A 25996-nucleotide genomic window follows, 5' to 3' on the forward strand; every position below is an offset into this window, starting at 1 on the left:
TTACGACAATTTGATGTATAGCAGGCATATCAAACTTGTTTATACAATTTATCAAATTCGTTCGTGCCAAATTAAGAATTATACATCAAGCCACAGGTTGCAACAGAAAAAAAATATCTCAAAATAAAGAGGAAACAGATTTTTTAATATTAACATAAGAGTATATAAGTACACAACCATGTTACAAAAGTACATATAAAATATAAAGTTTACATATTTAAATAAAATTATAAATATTATTTTTTTGAAGAAACTTGACATTTTTCATTAACGAAATCTTCAAAATTTGGTTGAATTTGTTGAGCTATTGTTATTTTTAATATTGCTTGCACATGTTGGTCTGTTAATATTGATCTTTCTGCAGTTTTATAGTTCTTTAAATTTGAAAATAGTTGTTCGCATAAATATCTGCTACCAAACATAGATAAAATATGCCGATATCGATCAACTGATAAATAGTTATAGAACATTGGAATTCTAACATCCATATATTTTTGTTTCAATACGGAATCACACTGAATTTTGATTAATTTCAACTGTAAATTGTCATCAACAGTTTCAACATCAATCGATACAGGAGAAGTAAGTAGGTGAAACTGATTTTCATATTTTTATCATCATCAAATTCCTGCCATGTACCCTCAAGGGGTGTACAGGATATGACAGTACTACGTGAAAAAATTACATCATTACTAACTTCCTATCTACAATTTTCCTCCAAATCAGTCTGTTACTTGTGAAGACTCCAACATTATCAGATCTTATATTTCTATCGTCTAAGGCACTGTGTACCGTATCAATCCACCTATATCTTGGTCTTCCTCTGGGTCGTTTTGCTGCCAACCTGGCAGAGAACACTTGTTTTGCTAATCTTTCTTCGCCCTTTCTGTTTAAGTGACCATACCACCTCAGATTAGCTCTGTTAACACATTCCTGGATGCTGACATGTCAAGTTCTTTACTAATATTCTAGTTTTTAATATGATATTGCCAATGATGCCATCTGTTCATGCCTATAATCTTTATGAGGACTCTCATATCTTCGGTCTCTAGTCTTTAGTCAAGCGTTTTACTTCTGACCCAGCTCTCAGATCCATAAGTTAAAGCTGGTTTGAACACTGTCTTGTATACAGCTAATTTAGTGTTCCAACTAATTTCTCTCTTATTCCAGATGAATTTATTCAATTGACTTCCCACCATACCAGCTTTGCTTATTCTGTTGTCTATTTCTACTTTTAATTTACCATCTTCACTAAAAATCGTGCCTAAGTAGCTGAAATGTTTTACTTGTTCCACAGGTTGTCCATTCACAACACAGTTGACATTTTCAATGATTCTGCCTATTTTCATTGTCCTTGTCTTTTTATTGCTGACCTTCATACCATATCTATTACAACAGTTATTCAATTTAGTCAGAGAACCTTGCAGACTTGTAGCGGATTCATCCGCATAAAGCAGAGAGCTGACATTAACATCTCCAATTTTGATATCATGTTTAATACCACTTTCCTTCATAATGTGATTAATATAGATAATGAATAACACAGGGGATAATGTACTTCCTTGTCTCACACCATATTTAACATTAAACCATCTTCCTGTACTTCCTTCAATTCTAACTGCTGACTTACAACTGAAAAGTATTGCTTGATATAATACCCCATTGACACCATATAACTGTAGCGTATTGAATAGCTTCTCTCGTGGCACCTTGTCATATGCCTTTTCCAGATCGACAAAACTTAAATACAGACTTTGTTGTATTCCCATGCTTTCTCGACTATTTGTCGTAAAGCGAAGATCTGATCCTGACAGACTCTATTTGGCCTGAATCAGCTTGTTCTTCACCAAGCTTTTCTTCCACAATTCTTCACAACTGTTTCTCAAGTATACTTGTATAGATCTTGCCAGGAACACTCAGTAGGGAAATACCTCTGTAATTCTGACATTCAGTTTTATTTCCCATTTTATATATGGGCACTATTAGAGCTCTACTCCAATCATCAGGAATTCGTCCCTCTGTCCAGGCTTTCTGAACTATGCAGTGCAGCCACTGTAAGACTTTTATACCACCATACTTGAGCATTTTTGGTCGAATATCATCTAGTCCTGCTACCTTTCCACATTTCAGGCTTTTGATGGCTTTTTCTACTTCAAGTATGGATATGTATTCCTGACTGCATTCTGGTCAGTGTTTTTTTACCACTGTGCTATCATCACTGCTTGTTTCTTTTAGCAGTTTTTCAAAGTAATTACTCCATACTTCAAGGATATCTTTTTCTCCTGTTTTCATGTCACCTTTATCATCTCTAACTCCTTTTACAGCACCTGTTTCTTCCATTTCTAAGCTTCTTCAACAACCTCCAGAATATCTTACCACCTTCTTGATATTTATTTTCTATGTTCTTGCCAAAGTTCTCCCATGACTTTTGTTTAGCTAGTTTTACACAGTGTTTCGCTTTCTTACATTTGTCTCTGTATTCTCTAAGAGCACAAGCTGACTAATTTGCCAGGAACTTTTGATATGCTTTCTTCTTTTCCTTCACTGCCTCTTTAACTTCCTGTGTCCACCATGGAGGTCTAATTTTTCTATCCTTGCAGACAACTTCACCACATGCCTCTCTAGCTGAATCAATCAAGACTTTCTTCAAGGCTTGCCACTGAATCTCCAAGGTTTGATTCCTGTTCTCAAACTCTTTCATTTTTTCTTCAATAATCTTAGTGTATTTAAGTCTACAGTTCACATCTGAGAGCTGCTCAACTTTTATTCGCTTTAAAACTTTCTTATATGTTATGCTTTTCAATATGAAATTCAATTTTATCCTGCTCAAGACTAAATAGTGATCACTTCCAATTTCAAATCCTCTGTACACTCTAGTGTCCTGCAGCAGGGAGAAAACATCACTATCAACAATAACGTAGTCAATGAGACTTTTCTCATCCCTTGCCTCTTCTCTCCATGTTAATTTGTGCACATTTTTATGTTGGAACATGGTGTTAGTAATAACCAGTCCATGTCCTGAGCAGAAATCCAACAGATATCTGACATTATTAGCTTAGCTCTTTTCTCCAAATTTTCCCAAAATATTTTTGTATATTTACAATCATTTCCTACTCTGCTATTCAGATCCCCAACAAGGACCAACTTTTCCTTTTTCATTGTGTCAGTTGCTTTTTCTAAAGCCTCAAAAAATTTCTCCACTTCTACCTTAGGCACAAATAAGTCTCATTGTCCAGTTCCCCATTCTCATATTTGCCCACATTACTCTACTTGAGACTGACTGCCATTCAAGAAGATTAGCCTTGTATTTTGTGTTAAATACTATGGCTACTCCTTCTTTTCCTTGATTGCCATTGCCTGAATATAACATTTTGTATTTATGGCTCAGAAAGATCTCTCCAGTTTTTGTCTTTTTTGTTTCAGTCACCCCTATAATATCGATCTGGTACTTATCTAATTCCTCAGCTAGCTCCATTTCTTTGCCATTCAGGCTTCTTATGTTGATAATACCGATCTTTAACTCTGGTGATGTTGATTTGGGGTGTGTTTTCAGTTTTGTTCCAGTAGCTAACTTTTCACTGTTCGCCCTGGTTCCCTGGCGAAAACAACGGTGGCCTTGTTTAACCAGGGGACTCCCACATTACTCTACTTGAGACTGAGTAATGTGGCGAGCCAGGTCCTTTATCCATTGATCATTTTTTAATATTTCACATTCATAATTTTTTTGATTCTAAAAAATGGGTAATTTCATTCAGCAATTCGAAGAATCGTTTTAAAACTTTATGACTGGAAAGCCATCTAATTTCTGTATAATAAGGTAGATCGCTAAATTCACTTTCTATATCTTCTAAAAAGTTACTAAATTGGCGATGATTAAGCCCATGCACACAAATATAATTTACAATTTTACTGACATTTTTAGGACATGTCCAATATTTAAAACTTTGGAGCATAGTGTTTACTGATGAATAATGCAATGAAAATGTTGAAAATTATTATTACCTTGTTCTTTGCATTTTTCTTTTAAATTTGTAACAACTCCTTTAACAACACCAGTCATGGCAGGAGCACCATCAGCTGCAAGACAAACTAGCTTTTTTTAACAGTAAATTGTATTCATTCAAAACTTCTATAAGGGCATCAAAAATATCAACTTCAGTGGTTGTATCGTGCATAAGAATAATTTCTAGAAGTTCTTAACTTACTTTTAAGTTCATATCACATCCACAAATAAAAACAGCCAGCGCAGCGATATCCCGTACATCTGTACTTTCGTCAATTGCAACGGAATAGGTCTGAAATGTTGGAATTATTGATTTTAGTTGATTCTTTAAGTTCCTGGCTATATCATCAATTCTGCTAGCAATGGTATTTCGAGATAAGCTTATATTTTTAAATTTCTTTAATTGATCAGGACACAACATTTCAACTACTTTAATAATACATTCACAAATAAATTCTCCTTCAGTGAATGGTTTCAACTTGCTTGGAATTAAATGTGATAACAAATAACTGGTTTTTACCGTAGCTCTATTATCTTCAATAGGTTTGGTAAATACACTTTGTTGATTTTGAAGTGTCAACTTTAATTCTGACAATTTATCTTCATGAAGTTTTGCAACATATTTGTCATAGTTTTCTTTATGATTTGATCATAATGATCGTAATGACTTTTAATATTATATTCTTTGCAAACTGCAATAGAGTTTCTACATTTAAAAAAAAAACTGGCATAATTTTTTTTCTTCCTTGAAAACTTCCTTCAATTAATTGTTTTCTACTCATACTGGTTGAAGGTTTCAACATTATTTTTATAAATTCTTTATTAATTATAAAGAAAACACTACACTTTCTTACGACTTGAAAATTGAAAATGGCTAGCCTCCAATTGCAGTGGTCAGTAGATGTAGCTCATTTTGTAGACTTGCTCGTTAAAATTTGATATTTATGCAGTAGTGTAACAAGATTTTTTGAAATTACAAATAGAACATTATTTCCTCTAGAAATTGCAGAGTAGTTTGGCATATAAAATAATCTTAAGTGGAAATCTTAATTTTTTAAATATGTTTATTTTTTAATTCGGTGTTGTCAAAAGTTAAATAACCATATTGGTTACAAAGTTTGGCAGGCTGCATGTTACTTGTCAGCGGGCCTCATGCGGCCTGTAGGCCATGTGTTTGACATGCCTGATGTATAGTCATTTGCTTCCACATACAAGTAGCCTAGTTGCAAAGTCACTTCACAAGCAAACTATTGCAATTGGAGGCTAGCAAAAATGGCTAGCCTCCAATTGCAGTGGTCAGTAGATGTAGCTCATTTTGTAGACTTGCTCGTTAAAATTTGATATTTATGCAGTAGTGTAACAAGATTTTTTGAAATTACAAATAGAACATTATTTCCTCTAGAAATTGCAGAGTAGTTTGGCATATAAAATAATCTTAAGTGGAAATCTTAATTTTTTAAATATGTTTATTTTTTAATTCGGTGTTGTCAAAAGTTAAATAACCATATTGGTTACAAAGTTTGGCAGGCTGCATGTTACTTGTCAGCGGGCCTCATGCGGCCTGTAGGCCATGTGTTTGACATGCCTGATGTATAGTCATTTGCTTCCACATACAAGTAGCCTAGTTGCAAAGTCACTTCACAAGCAAACTATTGTTTGCTCATATGTGACATAAATACAATATAATTTATTTTCAAGTATCTTTATTTACCTAAGCAAAAACTTTCTACATATTAAAATACTCACAGCTAGAGTATTTTAATAATATGGTGATATGCCATTTTCCAACTTAAATATGGAAATATACTTCTACCACTGATTTAGCTCTCAGCATCTCTATGAGTCTAGCTCCCAATGATGATGTCTCTGCATACTGGTACGTCTCATAATGCATGGCAAGAAAATATCTGAAATAAAGTGTGCTGTGTATTATGGGATATTAAGGCAATCTGATAAGAAGTTAAGGAAATTTGATGTAGTTACTTTGCATGCAACCTTTTGTTTGCAAGCTCATGATGGGATAAGGGATAAAACCAAGACTATAATTTTTGTGTTTTAGTTTTGAAAATTCATGCTTTATGTGTGAACACATGACAGTCTAGAAATCAATGTATGGCACTGACTTTTGGACCACATCACTGTCAATGGTCATGGATTCATAGTAGTAGATATATACAACTGAAAAACTTCCTCCTTTGCTTATCAAAACAGACAAGTTACTTTCAACTCGATGTTGCTTCTATATTGCATTTATTTCATAGTTATCTGGACATCTTGACAGTTTTTCAGAGATAGAATGAAATGGCCCAATTTATCTGATTAGACTCTTATGAATTATGGTTAAGGAATGTGCGAAGTACAAAATGACGCGATTTGAATAATATTTAAGAATTACATGTCACCCAGGCAATAAAATTATGGATGTGCCAAAGCAGCATTAGAATAATATTTGAATGAATACTTGAAAAAACATTTATGGAGTGCAATTAGTAACTGTATGAAGTACTGGTTTTATCAAGCAGTATTTACAAATAGAGTAGAAGTCGACCATGAGCATTCATAGCCTAGTCAGTAACTACAATGCTTATGGTTGGAAAGACCTGGGTTTGAATACCATTTAGGAAGTAAAGAATCATTATAGGGCTTTTCACCTGAAGAGCTAGGCATGATTCAAATGAATCATGCCTGGAACGTCACAGAAGAGTATACAGATAGGACTTATCATTACATAAAGCATGTTTATATGAAGCCAAGTTACTTGACCATGACAGAAAGCCTAACTATAAGGCTTTCTATAAGTGAAGATGGAAATTTATTAATGTAACTAGTCATGAGTGAGATTATAAGACACTGCTGGAGAGACAGTATTTTACTTCATTAAATTTAACTGTTAATCAACAATCTGCTGAAAGTGTCAAACAACTCAAATGATAAGCAAATGTTATAGACAAGAGTGTATGCATATTGATTCTCTATAGATAAAAACTGTTGTGAGCTCTTGCTGAAATCAAGAAATATTATATTATTACTCTTATGCATAATAAAAGCCTTGTAAAAAGGAATTTCTCATAATACTTGTTAACACTGATTTTTATTTTAATTTTACTTTACTGTACCCATAGTTTTTACTTATATTTTTAATGAAATTTAAACATAAAACTTTTTAAAATAAGGAACTATGTAAGGTGAACTGATTTTTTTTCCAAAAGATAAAAACATATTCTCACTGGTATTTCAGGTACAACAAACCTGCCACCCACAGTTCCAGAACTGCTAACAGTGGCAGGCAAAATAGGTGAAGCACCAGATCTCCTCCTGCCATCTAAAATCTGTCCTGTATATGAGTGTCTACGAAATGGTGACTGATCTCTGGTAACGGAAGGCTTTGTGCTAGCCACCACAATACCACAAACATCATGTCTAGAGGATTCTGATTTGATTGTGGCAACAGTTTGTGGCTGTATGGATGTTGTCATTCCAATGTGACTTTGTGTGGTTAGTGTCAACTGGGGAGGAATAGTACTAGCCACATGCACCGGGATACTGAATGGAGACGGAACAGGTCCTTGGTTTGTAACTTGCTGGTTAGTGTTCAATGATAAGAGAACGCCCTGTAACTTGTTCATCTCTGGTACCTGTGGAGTCGAAGTAAGAGACTGTTGCTGGGACAATGAAGATAAAGGCACTTGAGTGGAAGAAATATGACTACTCAGATTCCGATGTTGCTGAGCAACCAGACTTGGTATACCAGAAAGATGTGACGAATGTGGGAAGTTCTGATTTGATTGATCATTCATTTGATTGGATGCATTATTTACAACAGATGTCTGAAAACTAATCAATGGTGATGCCATTGTTCTATTGGTAGTAACAGAAGTTTGGAGGGAATGATGAAGTACTGTAGTTACAGGTAATTCACCAGATGATGATGATGATGACTGAGATGCCTTGCTAATGCCACTAAGTGCACTGTTACTATTGCTCAGAGATGTTGGCTCAACACAAGACTGCACTGAAGTAGTGTGGCTTACAGGAAGAGTATGAATATTTCTTTGTGTTATATTGTCTGACTGAGGTTCAATAAGTGCATTCACCACTCCTGATGCTTGCTGGATAATCCTGTCGGCAAGACCAGAAGAAACTAATCTTTCTTGTCGCTGTGACTCTTGACTTTGAACATATAACCTGTCTGAAGGTACAGACGGTCGCTGAATTGCAACAGTGGATGGAGCACCTCGAAACTGAAAAGATTCTGGAGTGGTGGCAACAAAACCATGATTCTGGGAAAAAAAAAAAAAAAGAATCAGCCATAATTGTAATGCAAATCAAGTTAAATGAACCAAAATTACTAAAAAAATGTTATTGCCATTGACATATCTGTCAATGGCTGGGTTTATGTCTGTCATTGGCAGACATAAACCCAGCACAATGTCAAAAAAATAATAGAAAAAGGTATTATGTCATAATATCTGGTACATTCTCTTGCACTTCAATATTTCAAAGCACTCATAACTGTAGTTGGTCTTTCTATGGACCATTTTCCTGCAAGACTTCCTTCGAACAGCTAATTTTTCACTCTGTTTAAGTGACCACACCATATCAGAATATGTTTATACATTCTTGAATATTAATCTTTAAGTTTTTTTTTTTTTATTCTGATATCTGCATTTTTGATACTGTTCTACCATTCATATCATATGTTTGCCCCCCTAATTCTCTTCACAACTCTCATATCAGTATGTTAAAACTGAATTGAAACTAACCTACACACTATTAACTTAGTCTTTTGTCTGATTTCTCTTTCTGTTCAGATGCCATCTGTTTGCTCTCCTAATTCTTCTTGTGACTCTCAAAATCAGTATGCTAAAATTGGTTTGAAGCTAACTCACATACTATTAACTTTGTCTTTTGTCAAATTTCACTTTCCATATAAATTTATTCAATTGGCTTCATCACACCAACCAAACATATTCTGTATCCATATTTAATTCTGTCATCTTTGCAAAAAAACTATGCCAAATAGCAAAAATAGTCTTTTTATTATTGTAATACCAAATCTGATGCAGCAATTATTTGTTTCAAGCTTAACTCTTGAAAATTATTTGAGGATAATGTTATCTGCAACTATGCTTAATATTCCTTATGTAAATATCATGTTTACTACAACTTTCCTTAATAATGTGATCCATTTAGTTTACATATAGTAGTGAGATGGCAGTCTTGTTAACACCTGATATAACATGAAATCATCTTTATCTGCTCCAATTTTATGTGCTAATGAGTTGCAACTTAAACAAGCTATACATGGTGTAAATGAAATTCTGCACAGGGTTCCATTTACCATGGAGATTTAGAGTTTTGAACAGTTTTCCTGTTCATACTTTTTATCTCATGTTTTTTCAAAATCAGCAAAGCATTAAGAGCTTATTAGTCAATTCTCATTATTTTTGATTATCTGTCAAAATAAAAAAAAGATAAAATCCTAAGATAAAAAATATGAACTTGCCAATCTCTATATTTGGGCTTAAAACTAGCTTAAACTTCATTTTTTTAATAGCCTTTTCTCAAGTATGTGTTCATAAATGTTTCCTGGAACACTCAATTCCAGGTAGACTTACTAAGCTTTATCAATCACATGATACAGTCATGAAGATATTTCCCTTGCAAGATTTTATGTTTGAAAATGCTAGAATAAAATGTGAATGAAAACAAGAATGAAATTTCATGTCAAGTATAATATACTATCCAATGTAATAAAAAAACTTGATTCACCCTTTTGCATGTGCCTTCTGCTGATGGCATGTTTCATATACAGAACTTTTATTTTTATTTATTTTTTCTTATGTTAGGATAAAATATTCTTATTGTTACACAGGAACCACAATTAAGTGTGAAGACTCATTACAAGAAACCCACATAATCCACACAATATTTATCATACCTCTCTTTGTACATGTTCACTGACAAAATTCACGACAGACTAGCAATTCATTCTACACATTCACCACTCTCCAGGTGAAATATCTAATCCTCAAACCTTTGCTGACCACACTCTTACTTCAATTTTCAGGATACCTCCTTCTTGTGTTGTTAGAAAATTTCCTCTACATCAATCATATAAAATCCTTTTAGTAACTTAAAAAGTGCTTACCATCTTGGTCATTTGCTTCTGGATCCTCTCCACCACTTCCTCATTCCAAAGAAACACAGGTGACCAGACCTGTGCACAGTGATCCAAATGTAGCTGTATCAAAGCCATATAAAGAGAAATGATAACCTCCTTATGCTTGTGTTCTTCAATAACCAAGCAATATTATGTGCAACTATGTCCTATGAACTTCAACTCAGTATCCATCAGTCACTCCCTCAAATCCTAGACTCAATTTCCTGGAGTACAGTTCCATCTGTGCAGTACACAGCTTGTAATCTTTTCATCCCAAAATGCATAATTTGACACTTTTCCACATTAAACTGGCACCTGTTATCTTTTGCCAATACTGTCAGCATATTTAAATCATTTCCTATATCATTTAGATACAAATTAAGAAGCAGTGGTCCAAGCATAGCACTTTGTAGCTGCAAGGTTCCTGCCTTCTCTTGGATTCGACTTCTATACATACAACTGTTTGGTATCTGTCCATCAGCTATGCTCATATCCATTGCCATTTGTTACAATTTGCATACCAAAGTTGTATGTGGTATCTCATCAAATGCCTTTGCAAAATCCAGCAGTATCAAAAAAAATGAGTAAATCACTAGGTATGACCTACCCTGCACAAAGATTAAATATGATAAGAGTTTCATATTCTTATCCACACCAATTCCTGATTTCTGTCTTTGACTAATTTTTCCAATTCTTTTACCACCACTGACTGGTTTATATTTTGTTACCTGTCTTAGAGCCTGCTTTATGCTACTGAACTATTTTGCTCTCCTCCCACTGCCTTGGAGGGCTGTAATTAAGCATCATAGCCATAGGAATGTCAATTCCTTTGCACATTCTCATAATACATGCACTGATATCCCATCTAATCCCATGGATGTAATTTGCATTGAGATTCTGAAATATCCCGAGTACTTACAATTCATCAACCTCTAGTCACACAGCAGTTCCTGTTACAACTGTCAGTTATATTTTCAGTCAAATGATAAGAGTTACTCAAGTAACTATCTGTCTACTTCTGACACCTTGCTACTACTAGTATTAATTAAAGTTCTAATTCTTCCACTCCTTCCTTTTTGCATTCTACACAGCAAAAGAGATATCTTAGTATTTTTGGAGAATTTCCTCTCACAATGTGTCCTCCATATCATGCTCACGTTTTTTTCATTGTCCTCGTGCTGCTCGTGAGCTTCCCGATCACCCTTTTCCGTACTGGCTATGATGCTTAATTATCAGCTCTAAAGTCACAAGGCAGTGGGAGGAGAGCAAAATAGTTCCATAGCATAAAGCAGGCTCCAAGACTGAGGTAACAAAATATAAACCAGTCAGTATCTCAAGAGTGGTGGTAAAAGAATTGGAAAAATTAATCAAAGACAGAAATCAGGAATTAGTGTGGATAAGAATATGAAACTCTTATCATATTTAATCTTTGTGCAGGGTAGGTCATACCTAGTGATTTACTCATTTTTTTTTGATACTACTGGATTTTGCAAAGGCATTTCATGAGATACCACATACAACTTTGTTATGCAAATTGTAACAAATGGCAGTGGATATGAGCATAGCTGATGGACAGATACCAAACAGTTTTTTTTTTAGCTCCTAAATGATACTACTCATCCATCTAACTCCTACTTGATTTATCTTCCTGACCTCTGGAATACAGTCTGACTGATATTGATTTCTTCAGACACCTCTTCACCATCTCTCAGCATTACTAACATGCTTCCCTGGCAGATTCTTATTCCATGGCACTGCTTCAAACTACCTCCTAAGCCTATCACAATCACATGTCCTGTAGTTCCACATTTCTTAACTGAAAATTCATTTGGCAATATCCTAAGCCAAGACTGGCCACTCTCCCCAATGGGAGGCAAATGTGGCTACTTTAGTTATGGATAGATCTTTTGATCCTATGACTAGATCCAGCCCTCTAAAACCCTGAGTGTACTCCATTGCATGCTGTTTTAAGTAATTATCCCTCAGTAAATGGGATAATTCGAATGAGGAAAGATCACATTTCCATCCTGTCATGTGATCTTCCCTCATTCTGATCTCTGTCTTTGCAATTGAAATCCTGAATAATAACTTAACTTGCGCTCACCATAGTAATTTCCTGATGTGTGTCTTTCACATCTTCAATTGTATATTTCATTTTACTGTCTCTATCTCACACTCAACTGCCTCAAATGAACTGCCTTCCTAATTACCTACTTTTTTTTTTTGGCTGCAATTAGGTCAGGAAGGCAATTCATTTGAGGCAGTCTAGTGTGAGATAGAGACAGCAAAATAAAATATACAATTTGTTGCTGATGTAAGTGGTAATGGTACAAGGGAAGATACGAAAGACATACATCAGGAAATTACCATGATGAGTGCAAGTTAAGTTGTTATTATCTATCCCCTCCTTTCTTTCCTGAAAATTCTACATCCTCACATTCTATCCTTGCAATTACATATGGAAAACAAAAATACAATTTCTTGTCAAATAATACATACTATTATCTTTTCAGTATTTTCATACTAGTATATGAAGCTTATTCAAAAATGTATTCAGATTATACATTAATATATTTTAATGTTAGCATGTTCATTATTTTGAAAGAGCAGAACATATGTGTTAATGCAACCTAAGCCTCAAGCATAGGTTGTAAAGTAAGCAAGGTGTACTGTAGTGTGGTGTGGTATATAGCAAGCTAATAAAGCTAAATGTGTTATTTTACAATGAATTTTATGATGTATAAACTATGGAACAATGTTGGTATCACATTTTAATTTAAAGATGCTGTTTTTGTTTGTGGAATTATGGCTGAAGCACTGAAGGCTGAGACCAGTGTTGAAACAGTGCTACCATCTGTGCTCTCTGCACAAATGATTTTTAATTTAAGAAATGTCAAAATTAAGAAAATGTGGAAAAAATATAAAATTTACTTCAATTATATGTGCCAGCTTGGTTTGCAAAGTGAATAGTATCTTTGCATGTTAATCTGCAAGAAGCAGATTCAAATCCCACTGTGGCATGGATGTTTTGTGAATATCTTGGGAAGATGAATGATTTTCATCATATGATGTGAGACCATCACTATCATTCTGATTACTAAAGGGCTTAAAGTGGTTTATTATTACGGGCGACTCCAGGGAGTCCTTAGACTCATCGAGAGAGGCCCTAAACATCATGTCCACACAACTATACGACATTCTCACAGTATCTATCATACCTTGCCTTGAACTCACTCACCGTCATAGCACCCACAACAGACTCTGGCAGCTTATTTCACTCATTTACCACTCTAAAAGTAAAGAACCCAGCTCTAACACCCTTGCTAACCACACTCTTGCCCAGCTTCCATAGGTATCCCCTAGTTCTCCCATCACCAGTCCTGATCTCAAAAATATCCTCTGAATTAATCCTATAGAAACCCTTTAGCAATTGAATTGAAAAAGAGATATAATTGAATGTCTCAATTATATCTCCCCTTTTCCTGCCTATTAACTAATTTCTGCAACCCACAAATCTTCAACCTGTTCTCATAAGGTTCATTCCATAGACCTGCTATCATCTTGGTCACTCGCCTCTGGATCCTCTCCACCTCCTCCCCATCAAGAAGAAACCTAGGTGACCAAATCTGGGCACAGTAGTCGAGATGAGGTCTTATCAAGGCTTGGTACAGAGGTACAATAACTTGCTTGTCTCTGCTCATCAAAGTATTTTTCAACAACCAAGTGAGTTGATGAATTGATTTAGCCACTTTTGCAATGTGCCCCCCTAAACTTCATCTCCCTATCCACCAACACTCCCAAGTCCCTGGCCTCATCAATCTCCTGGAGTACAGTTCCACCAATGTGGTATACTGCTGCTAATCTTTTCACCTCAAAATGCATAACCTTACATTTTGTCACATTAAATTGACATCCATTCTCCTTAGCCCAGAACTCCAATCTATCCAAGTCTTCCTGCAAGATTTTGACATCTTCTGTTCACTATTGCCCTACCTAACTTTGTATCATCAACGAACAAATGAACTGTTCCTCTTAGAGCCTTCCCTATATCATTGATGAACAAATTAAACAACAGTGGTCCAAGAACAGAACCCTGCGGCACACCACTAGTCACAGGCCTTCTTTTGGCCTCTACTCCTGAATAAATTACTCTCCATCAACCACCCACCTATCCATCTCACCAACCCTATATCCATTCCCATATGTTGTAGTTTATGGATTAGAATTCCATGTGGTATCCTGTCAAATGCCTTAGCCAGGTCCAGCAGTATCACTATAAACCCATTACCCTTATTCATTTCAGCTCTCACTGTGTTATAAAACTTGAACAAGTTACTGAGGCATGATCTACCCTTCACAAAGCCATGCTGTCCCCCATACAGTATCTCATTTTCATCAATCCATTCCTGTATTTTTTCCTTGACTACTTTCTCCAAGACCTTGACAATGCCTCCTGATATGCTGATTGGTCGGTAATTTGCAACAGTAGTCTTTCTTGGATCCTCTTTTATGCAGTGGAACTATTTTCCCCTCTTTCCACACCTTCGGGACAAAACCAGATCCGAGACTCAGATTAAACAACGTGGTAAAGGGCACTGATAATTCTTTAGCCGCTTCACGTAAGACCCGTGCCGGTATACCATCCAATCCCACATGTGTATTCACATTAAGGTTCTGTAATAGACTATTCACCTCCACTTCATTCATCACAATTCCCGTATAAACTAATGGTTCCTTCATTTTTTCAATGTCACCACCTGGTTGATATACTCTTGCAAAGTGCTCACTCAGTAATTCCACTATATCAACTGATTCAGTGACCTCCTTACCATTGTCATTCCTTAAAATCATTCTGCCATGTACAGTTTTTTTTTGGCTTGCAGCATATTGAAAGAATTGTTTGCGATTCTCTTTGGCTTGCATAGCTAGTTTCCTTTCATAATCCACTTTTGCTTTTTTTACCACACTCGTTACCCTTCTGGCCTACATTTTATACCGTTTGTGTGCCTGCAGGTCACCATTCTCTATAAATTCCCTCCACAGTTGTTTCTATTTTTGCAGCTCAAGCTTAATGGTGTTATTCATCCATTTAACCCCTACTTGTTTTACTATTCGGACCCTAGGTATACAATCAGCCATAACCTCCTATAAATGCTCCTTGACCACTTCCCATGCTCTATCGACATCCAGCCCTTGCAGTTTTACATGCCATGGTGCTGATCCAAGCAATCTCCTAAGCTTGTCATACTTGCCAGCATGGTAATTCCATTTATTCTCTAGCAAGTTGCTGTTGTCTGGAATTATGGTACAAGCAGCTAAGGATATGAGGACAATATATTATCTGTATTAAATTGTCTGTGTTCTCTGGCATGCTTCTTGTTTATCAGGATAAAAAAAACAGATATTTTTATGAAAAAAAAAAAAAAAAAAAAACACCTGTTATTGCTGTATGAAATCAACTAACTCAGCTGAAAAATTTATAAATATTCCCTGTATTCTATCCAGTCTTCCCAAATTAAAAGACAAATGTCACAACATTTGTTCTTTTAGTTTGGTCATTTGGTCAGAGCACCTTTAACGCACAGCACCTTGATTATCTATCCTTTAGTCTCCACCCATAGTACTTAATATTCACATCCTCCTCCTTTCAGGGGATTTAGGCCCAGTGGCCTCTTCCAGTCTCATTCCACCTTTTCCTTGGTCATCCCTGACTTCTATATCCTCCAACATTATCTTAATACTTCTGTAAGTCAATAACCTTTTTTTAGGAGGTAAAAAAAAATGAGACAGTGGAAGAAGCAGGAATTTCTGTAGATTTGTATGATTGAATTTGAATAATAGATCTGAATATAAAATATTTCAGCAAAAGTTGTGCCTGTTAACAGAGGTAACTTGTATGGTAACCTCTGAGCTTGCATAATTAATAATCTCCACATATGCATAATTTTCTGTTACTAACTGTTATCAAGTCATGGAATATTGCTCCCATATTTGGACTGGTGCACCAAAATCCTCTCTAAGATTGCTTGATTCTAATCAGAAGAGAACAATCTGGCTAATTAATGATATCTCTCTCAAGACCCACTTCAATCCCTCTCTCATAGATGTTCAGTTTCTGCCTCTTCTACAGATACCTTCATGGACAGTGCTCTGCTGAATTGACCACTATTATTTCTCCACACTCTAAAATCATTAAAACAAGAGCCACTGCTAACCTAACCAAACCAACTTCACTACCACCTCTTTCATTCCATCTACTTCTGTCCTATGGAACAGTCTTTCCCCAAAGATTACAACCCTAAGCTGTTCAAGGCAGAATGTGAACAGACTCCTCATTTCTTCTATTCCTCTTGCCCACATACAGCACTAGTGTGCTATAGGTCTTGTGGCCTTTCATATGTGGACCAGATATTTAAAAAAAAAAAAAAAAGAAAAACACCTTATAATCTCTGATGAGATCACCTTTGCTAGAGTGATGATATTAATTCATTATCTTGATAATATCTACTAGTATCTTACAAATTTTGCATAATTTAGATAAAGTCTGATTTAAATTGAAATCAAAATGACTCATTAAATTTTAATAAGATCCCAAATTAGGTGGCAGATGATTTTCTTTAAGTGGTATAAGACTATGACTCTGCTTATAGGTCTGAAGTGGCTTGAGAAGAGAACTATGTTTGGTTCTGCCAGAGGAATATATATATATATATATATATATATATATATATCAAAATTATCCAGCCAGAATGCAGATTTTCCCAAACAAAGGATTTCCTTAGTAAAAAGCAGCTAACTTAAAAAATAAAAATAAAAATAAATAAAAAAAATATATATTAGGATTATTTAAAGAGTTAATACTGAAGATTCAAGTAATGTACGAGAATGTCTGAAAAGTTCCATGTGAAATTGCAAGTCATTCTATTAAGTAGTTTGTTTTATACAGCTGTCTGAAGCAAAAGTGTTGCCTGTATCCCTTGAAATGGATAAAATTGAGTATCGTGAGGTTATACAATTCTTTGTAAAAGAAGGTTTTAACACCAAAACAATTCATTCGAAGTTCATAAAAGTTTATGGGCACTCTTCTCCTTCATTTTCGACAATTAAGAAACGGGCTGCCAAGTTTAAATGTGGCCATACCAGCCTTGAAGATGATCCACGTGAAGAATGTCCAAAAAGTGTAACAACACCAGAAATCATTGATCAAGTGCACGATATGATTGGATGACTGGCGAGTCAAAGTGAGTGAAATTGCTGAGACTATAGGCATTTCAAAAGAACGTGTAGGATATATATTGCATGAAGAATTGCAAATGAAAAAGCTTTGCGAAAGACGAGTGCCACGCTTGCTCACAGCAGATCAAAAATGCACTCGCATGAAAATCTCTAAACAGTGCTTGGAGCATTTTAACAAGAATAAAATTGATTTTGTGCATCGATTTATTACTAGGGATGATACTTGAATTCACCATTACACACCAGAATCCAAACAGCAGTCAAAAACAGTGAACAAAAGTCAGTTGCTTAGCATCAAAGAAGACAAAGTCAGTTCCATCAGCAGGAAAGGTCATAGCATTGGGGTTTTGGGATGCTAAAGGCATTTTGTTTTAATAAACTTTACCCTTTTCAAGATAATTAATGATAAAGGGAATATTATTCCCATCTTTTAACCAGACTAGATGAAAAAATTCGTGAGAAAAGGCCCACTTTGCAGAAGAAAAAATCATCTTTCATCAGGACAATGCACCTGCTCACAAAGGCATTTTGACAATGGGAAAATTAAGGGATCTGCACTATGAAGTGTTCGAATATTCACCCTATTTTCCAGATTCGGCTCCCTCTGACTTCTATATCATCCCAAAACTAAAACTTTTCCTCGCTGGTCAGCGTTTTTCTTTGAATCAAGAAGTGATTGCAGCTGTGGAGTGGTATTTTGCAGATCTTACTGAGAACCACTACAGGGATGAGATAATGGTGCTGGAGCATCATCATCATCAAATTCCTGCCATGTACCCTCAAGGGGTGTACAGGATATGATAGTACTACATGGAAAAAATGACATCATTATTAATTTCCTATCTACAATTTTCCTCCAAATCAGTCTGTTACTTGTCAAGACTCCAACATTATCAGATCTTATATTTCTATCGTCTAAAGCACTTTGTACCATATCAATCCACCTATATCTTGGTCTTCCTAGCAAGATCTATGCAAGTATACTTGAGAAACGGTTGAGAAGAATTGTGGAAGAAAAGCTTGGTGAAGAACAAGCTGGATTCAGGCCAAATAGATGCTGTCAAGATCAGATCTTCACTTTACGACAAATAGTCGAGAAAGCATGGGAATATAACAAAGATCTGTATTTAAGTTTTGTCGATTTCGAAAAATCATATGACAAGGTGCCGAGAGAGAGAGAGAAGCTATTCAATATGCTACAGTTATATGGTGTCAATGGGGCATTATATCAAGCAATACTTAGCTTTATTTGAGTTGTAAGTCAGCAGTTAGAATTGAAGGAAGTACAGGAAGATGGTTTAGTGTTAAAACTGGTGTGAGACAAGGATGTACATTATCCCCTCTGTTATTCATAATCTATATGGATCACATTATGAAGGAAAGTGGTATTAAACATGATATCAAAATTGGAGATGTTAATGTCAGCTCTTTGCTTTTTCCAGATGATGTTATACTTCTAAATAAATCTGCTACAAGTCAGCAAGATTCTCTGACTAAATTGAATAACTGTTGTAATAGATATGGTATGAAGGTCAGCATTAAACAGACAAAGACAACAGACTCCATTCACAGCTGTTTGTGAATGGAGAACCTGTGGAACAAGTAAAACATTTCAGTTACTTAGGCACGATTTTTAGTGAAGATGGTAAATTAAATATATAAATAGGCAACAGAATCAACAAAGCTGGTATGGTGGGAAGTCAATTGAATAAATCCATATGGAATAAGAGAGAAATTAGTCGGAACACTAAATTAGCTGTATACAAGACAGTGTTCAAACCAGTTTTAACTTATGGATCTGAGAGCTGGGTCAGAAGTAAAACACTTGGCCAAAGACTAGAGACCACAGATATGAGTGTCCTGAGAAAGATTAGAGGCATGAACAGATGGCATCAATGGCAATATCATATTAAAAACGAGAATATTCAGAAAGAACTTGACATTGTCAGCATCCAGGAATGTGTTAGCAGAGCTAATCTCAGGTGGTATGGTCACTTAAACAGAATGGGCGAGGAAAGATTAGCAAAACAAGTGTTCTCTGCCAAGTTGGCAGGAAAACGACCCAGAGGAAGACCATGATATAGGTGGATTGATACGGTACAAAGTGCCTTAGATGATAGAAATATAAGATCTGATAATGTTGGAGTCTTGACAAGTAACAGACTGATTTGGAGGAAAACTGTAGATAGGAAGTTAGTAATGATGTAAATTTTTCATGTAGTACTATCATATCCTGTACAGCCCTTGAGGGTTCATGGCAGGAATTTGATGATGATGATGATAAATTCATTTTTTCATTGTTAGGCTGAGAACTTTTCAGACCACTCTTGTACCCTTCTCTCTCAAATGATGCAATTATTCAGTCTGTATATAGGAAGTAAAACAGAGTTTCTAAGATGGAAAAAAAAAAAAAAATTAAAAATTATAAAACTTCCACCACTATTAATTAACAGTTTAATTCAAAATGAAGACAGAAAATGTTCTTCATATCACTTAAATTACAAAAGTTGGTTAATGTTTTGATATCATAAAAAAATTATATTATGTATTATAGTTTACCTCTTGCACAGACGAAGGAGAAAGGATATCTTGCATAGGAGCTGTTTCTCCTTCTTCAGGAAGTGTGGGGAGGCGAGCTGAAAGGAAATCTAAAAAAAAAATTTCTGTAATAATATTATAATGGAAATTAATTTGGTGCAAAATATATTTCATTTTAAGCCACCCACATATGAAAGTTAGTTTTTTTTTAAAAATTAAGTGAATCCCCCTGCCCCCTTCTCCTTGTAATTTCAGATTATCAGAACTAACCTATATGGAGTTATCACACATTATTAAATTCATGATATGCATCCCCAAAATGATGTACAGGATACTATGATGGTTATTACTACAAAATGACAATTTTCCTCCAAATTAATCTGTTATCAATTAGGACTCCAATATTGTCTGATATTGTATTTCAGTCTTCTAAGGCACTTCTTCTAACTGCATCAGTCCACTAGATCTTGGTCTTCCTCTGGAATTTTCCCCCTAGAATCAAACACCTGATTTGCTAACCTTTCCTTTCCCATTCTGTTTAAAGTGACCACATCAACCTGAATGCTAACAATGTCAAGAATGATATAATCACGTAATCACAAGAAAGATATTTATTTAACCAAATATTTCGGTCTGGAAATAGCAAACCATCGTCAGTGGTATTACAAGAACAGTTTAAAAAATACAAGCTAGAATACTAACAATAGATCGTTAAAATTAGAACACGCTGCGTGATGTTATATCACTAAGTATGAAACGGAATTTTATTGTATTTTATTGTATTTTAGATACTGGCTTTGTATTTTAAGGTCCTAGCATAAAGGCTTTAGTGGTATATTAACAGTGAAATAGTACCTACTATTACCCTCGAAGTATTCATAAAAACAAGGAGAGGATTCATTATTTAGTTTATTCAGAATGCATTATGACAATGCATTGCTGTGATAACGTCAATGATCATTGTTAAACAGATGATCTTAGGTTATTATTGTTTCATGAAATTTTGTATCCTTTTGCTTCATTTAGACAATAACATTTGGCCGATTTTAATCAAACCTGAATTTTAATGATCTATTGTTAGTATTTGTATTTTTTAAACTGTTCTTGTAATACCACTGACGATGGTCTATTTCCAGACCGTATCTTTCTTGTGATTACATCATTCAGTCTTATGTCGCAAGTATCCTTGAAACAACAAACAATGTCAAGTGTTTTCATAAATATCCTTTCCTTCATGGTTACACAGTGAACAGAATTCATTACAAAAATTATGGAAACAATTACTGTGTTAGAGTAAAACTTCAAAATTTTCAAGAAATCCAAAAATTTCAAAATTTTGATTAACCATGATGGTGGCATAAAAATTCCAAGAATTTGGATGGCACACATTCAGCTCACTTAGTTCTTCGAGTTTTCCAGCAAACCCTGACTTTAGGACTTTTATTGACCATCATCCATACTGTTTTGTTTTAATTTATATGTATTCTTATATGAGTAACTTTGTATGAACATGCTGCGCTCTAGCTTAATTTATTTTTGCAACCAAATAGAAAATAATAATAATAACAGGACTCTAGAATTAATGTAGTATTTTTTTTTTCCTACCAGATGTCAGGCCAGTAGTTTTAACAGTTGACCAAATCAATGTAACTTTAGCATACCATGTAGATTGTAATGCAGCTTGTTTCTTTGTATATATAATATGTGTATAGTCCAGATGATGACTTTAATGTGAAGGTTGAAACGTCTAGTGATTATTTTGGTTTATATTAAACTGAAGTTTTACTCTAACACAGTAGCTGTTTCCATAATTTTTATAAAGTTTTTCTAATATCTTTGTTTTTAATATGATTCTGCCAATGATATCATCTATCTACTCACCCCCCCCTCCCTGTTTTTGGAATATTCATATCTGTGGCATCTAATTTCTGATCAACAGCATTATTTATAATCCAGCTCTCTCACAGTGCTAAGTTAAAACAAGTTTGAACATTATAAAAATGAATGTAACCCAAGATCACAGCCTTTCAGCTTGCCAGCTGTTGGCATACTGATCACTCCTTATAGTGATGAAAGGCTATACTACAAACAGTTCACATGTGCTATTCAAATTCTCTGAACTTTTGGGTAGCACCTTGTATTTATCTCCAGTTTTTATGTCACCTTTACCATTTCTGATTCCTTCTTTCCTCTTCTAAACTTTTTAATTACTCTCTGCAACATTTGGCCATGTTCTTGATATCTGTCTTCTATATTCTTACCAAAGTCCCAGTACATTTTTTAAGATACTTTTGCATAATGTTTTGCTTTTCACATTTTTCTCTGCATTATCTCACGTCACTTACTAATTTACTTGCTAGGAATTTTCAGTATGCTTTCTTCTTTTTCCATGACTGTCTCTTAATTTCGTAAGTCTACCATAGAGTTTTGATTTTTCTATCCAATAACCTCACCACAATCCTCTCTGGCTGAATCAATTAGTTTTCATCAGAGGCTTTATTTTTTTTTTTTAAATTTGAAGTGTAAAATTTAACCCCCCCCCCCCCCGTACTGGTAGGCCGGTTCTCCTTGAATTCTGATGACTCGAAGGGGGGGGGGGGGATACTCCTTTGAACATAATGTTTTGAACAGCTTTGCCCTTAAAATGTTCAAAATTTATATATATAAATTTTTATTAATCTCATGTAAACTATGCAATTCTACTTTCTTCAAGATTATGTTTCATTTTAAACTTAGAAAAATAATATATATATATATATAATTAAAGTCTATAAGACAGAACACTAGAATTAGCTGATAACATTTATTTACTTAATAACACAACATTTCATCCCAATTGCATAGGATTTCTTGAGGTATGAATAAACAAATTAGTAGACAAAACAATAAGGATTAACAAAAGTGACAACTGTTATGCAGGTATATAAAAGAGACTGCTGTTATTTTTTAAAAATTATTTCTAATTGTTCCAAATGTTCTGTGTGTTTATGCATTCATGTGAACATTCTTGATTAATGAAGGCTAGAATGTATTCAGACAAGTTAATACTTTGGTTAATATTTAAATGTTTAGGATCTAATGCTATTTCCAAAGATTCTCATATTTTTCTTTCTTGTATCACAGCAATTGTATAATAGTTTTGATTTATCCCATAAAACGATGTCTCATTTACAAAGCATCTTGTGGGTCAGCTGAAGAGAGCATGCATGATGAAAAAGCTGAGGTTTCATTTCTACGGTATTTAATATCTCGAACGTGTTCTTCAATGAATTGTTTAATTGATTTTTCTGTCTGTCCATAGTAAGATGACTGGCAATTGCACCACAGCCAGTCATCTTTCTATGGACAGACACCCAGATATTGAAGTGGTCTATGTCAAGGTCTTGCAGATCTCAGTAGTGATCTCATCTTGATAAAGGGTAAATACTACTTTGATTTTATATTCCTTAAGTATTTTTGTTAGTTTTATGGAAACAGAGCTAATATATTGGAGCATGATGAATCCTCTGTTTTCTTCTTCGTTAGAAATTTCTCTGGTCTCATGTCAGTTGAGTAGTCTGGAGATGGTGTGCTCACAATAGCCATTTTGAAGGAAAGTGTTTCTTAAATGTTAAAGTCCTTTGGCTAGTTCATCCTTGTCAGTCATGAGTCAATGGGCTCCTGCTCCTAGTGTGGAAATGGCACCCACTTTTTTGAGGTCTATAATGATGGAATGAGGCATCTAGATATCTGTCAGTATGTGTAGGCTTTCAAAATATAGAGACTTTTAATTTACCTGATTCCTTAGTTAGTAGGAGGTCCAGAAATGGGAGTGAACTATTTGACTCTAATTCATAGGTGAATTTTATGTTAGTGTTGATGATTCAGGTACTCATGAAAAGCAGAAGTGAAGGTAAGATATAGAGAGCGAGAGATTTAATTCTATTAATGTTATTTACTTATAAGAAAAATATTCATTAAAATAATAAATTATCTTTAAGTTTCATTTTTGTACAATTGCTAATTCTACACATGAACATAATATTCCTAATGAAGTAGCTCAAATAGGTCAGTTCAAAGAGCAGGTCTACACCTTATGGAAGAGGCTGTAATAACAAACTGTTACAACTTTGTAACAGTTTATAGTCTCATTTGTTTTACTTTGTAAAACCAAGTGAAAAATAATTATACTCAACAAGAAATTATATTATTGTTTAATCCTTTATCCAAGTATAAGCAAACAAAGTTGTACATGAAGTATTATCTTCGCAACCAGGCTATTTGTATATAAAGGCTGTTGAGTTCACATCAGTTGCCTTGTATTCCGTAATGCAAAGTATACTTCCTTATAACAACCATCTACAATTATATATAGTAATACTAATTAAGGAAATTACAACACATTATATATTAATTAAAACATTTAATTAATATTTCCAATAGTTTGGCAAACTCAAATTGCCATTATCAGGAAACAATGACCAAACTGATATGTGCATGCAGGCACTACATATGGTAAAAACTATGTAGTCATGCATAAATATCAATTTGTTTGTTATTCCCTGATGATAGCAATTTGACTTTATTGAAATTTAAAAAGCTGTCAGAATCAAGGAAAAAGACTTGATGAAATGTATAGATAACCTTCAAACAAAGGAAAACCATAGAATCTGTAAACAGAAGACCAATGAAAACATTAAAATTGGAAAGAAAAATACAAAAAAGAAAGTGGACTCATTTTAAGGGCACACATTCATCAAGACAGCTAATAATTGCATAGGATTAAAACACAGGTCAACAAAAAAACCATGGATTGTTCAAGACATTATAAACCTAACAGATGAAAGAAGAAAATGCAAAACCATTCCAAATGAGGAAAGTATTGAAAAATATAAACTATTAAAGATATGATAAATGGAAAATGTAAAGAAGCAAAAGAACAATGGTATATAGAGAAGTGCAAAGAAGTAGATTTAACCAGGACTGGGAGAATTGATAAATCATATAACATGAGAAACGGAATGAACTAACAAAGTAAAAGGAGGAGGAGGAAGAAATTTTTGAAAGATGGAAGGAGTACTTAGAACTCTATAAATGGAGATCTAGACTATGAGACTACAGAATATGGAACAAGACTTGATGTGGAAGAAACTGGTCCAACTACATTAAAAGATCAATTTGAATGGGCACTAAATGAATTGTTTACTAACAAGGCACATGTGCTGATAAAATTCCTACAGAATTAATTTATTCAGGAAATATAACTAAGTCATACCTATTCAAGAGCATAATGCAGACGAGTGTGAAAATCATCAAACAAACATCAAAGTATGCAATTTCATTTTGCATACTTTGAAAAAGCTGAAGAATATATTGGCAATGACCAATTTGGGTTCAGGAAACAAGAGCCAAGAGAGATAATCCTAGCTCTTAAAACAATTATTGAAAAAGATTTGAGGAGAATAAAAATACTCTGATAGTTTTTCTTGACTTGAGGAAAGTCTACAATAGCCTGGACAGGAACCAAAAATTTCCGATCTTAAAAACAATAAAGGTGGATTGCAGACAGACGTCTCATATTTAATCTCTACAAGCACCAAGACTATATAAAAACAACCAATACCCTTATCTTATACATAAAGGTAGAAAATAAGAGTGTTCTCTTTCTTCAATACTGTTAAATCTCTACATGGAAGAAATAAATAAATTAACAGAACTAATAGAAACAGGAATTAAGATAAATGGAACTGAAATTAACTGGCTATGATTTGCTGATAATGAGGATAAACTGAAATCCACTCTGACAAATATGGAAGAAACTTTCACACAGTATGGCCTAAAAATTAATTATAAGAAAACAAAGCTACTAATCACAAGTGAAGCAAATCACATGAAAATGAACATGGAAATAAATAAGAACCCAATATAACAGGTAACTTCCTTTAAATACCTTGGGAGTCTTATCATGGAAGAAACCTCAGATACAAAAGCAAAAATAGACTTGGCCAAAAAGGCTTTCTATGAGAGAAGAAACAGTTTTACTAGTAAAGGGCTCAGCATTCAATTAAAAAAGAGAG

At 34.4% G+C, this 25996-nt stretch overlaps 1 protein-coding gene across 1 annotated transcript in view; it reads right to left on the reverse strand.

Annotated features, from left to right (window-relative positions):
* Positions 1–25996, reverse strand: part of Mondo (MLX interacting protein mondo) — a 253492-nt gene that overhangs the window by 149775 nt on the left and 77721 nt on the right. Inside the window, exons 7-8 of the mRNA XM_090413412.1 lie at positions 19962–20050; positions 7231–8283 (exon numbers count right to left, since the gene is read on the reverse strand). Of these exons, the coding sequence (XP_090269538.1) occupies positions 7231–8283; positions 19962–20050 (1142 nt within the window). The remainder of the gene's footprint in view (positions 1–7230; positions 8284–19961; positions 20051–25996) is intronic.

Source organism: Typopeltis vanoorti, chromosome 24, assembly GCF_054136105.1.
Source record: "Typopeltis vanoorti isolate ZY-2024b chromosome 24, IOZ_Tvanoo_1.0, whole genome shotgun sequence".
Classification (NCBI taxonomy): Eukaryota; Metazoa; Arthropoda; class Arachnida; order Uropygi; family Thelyphonidae; genus Typopeltis; species Typopeltis vanoorti.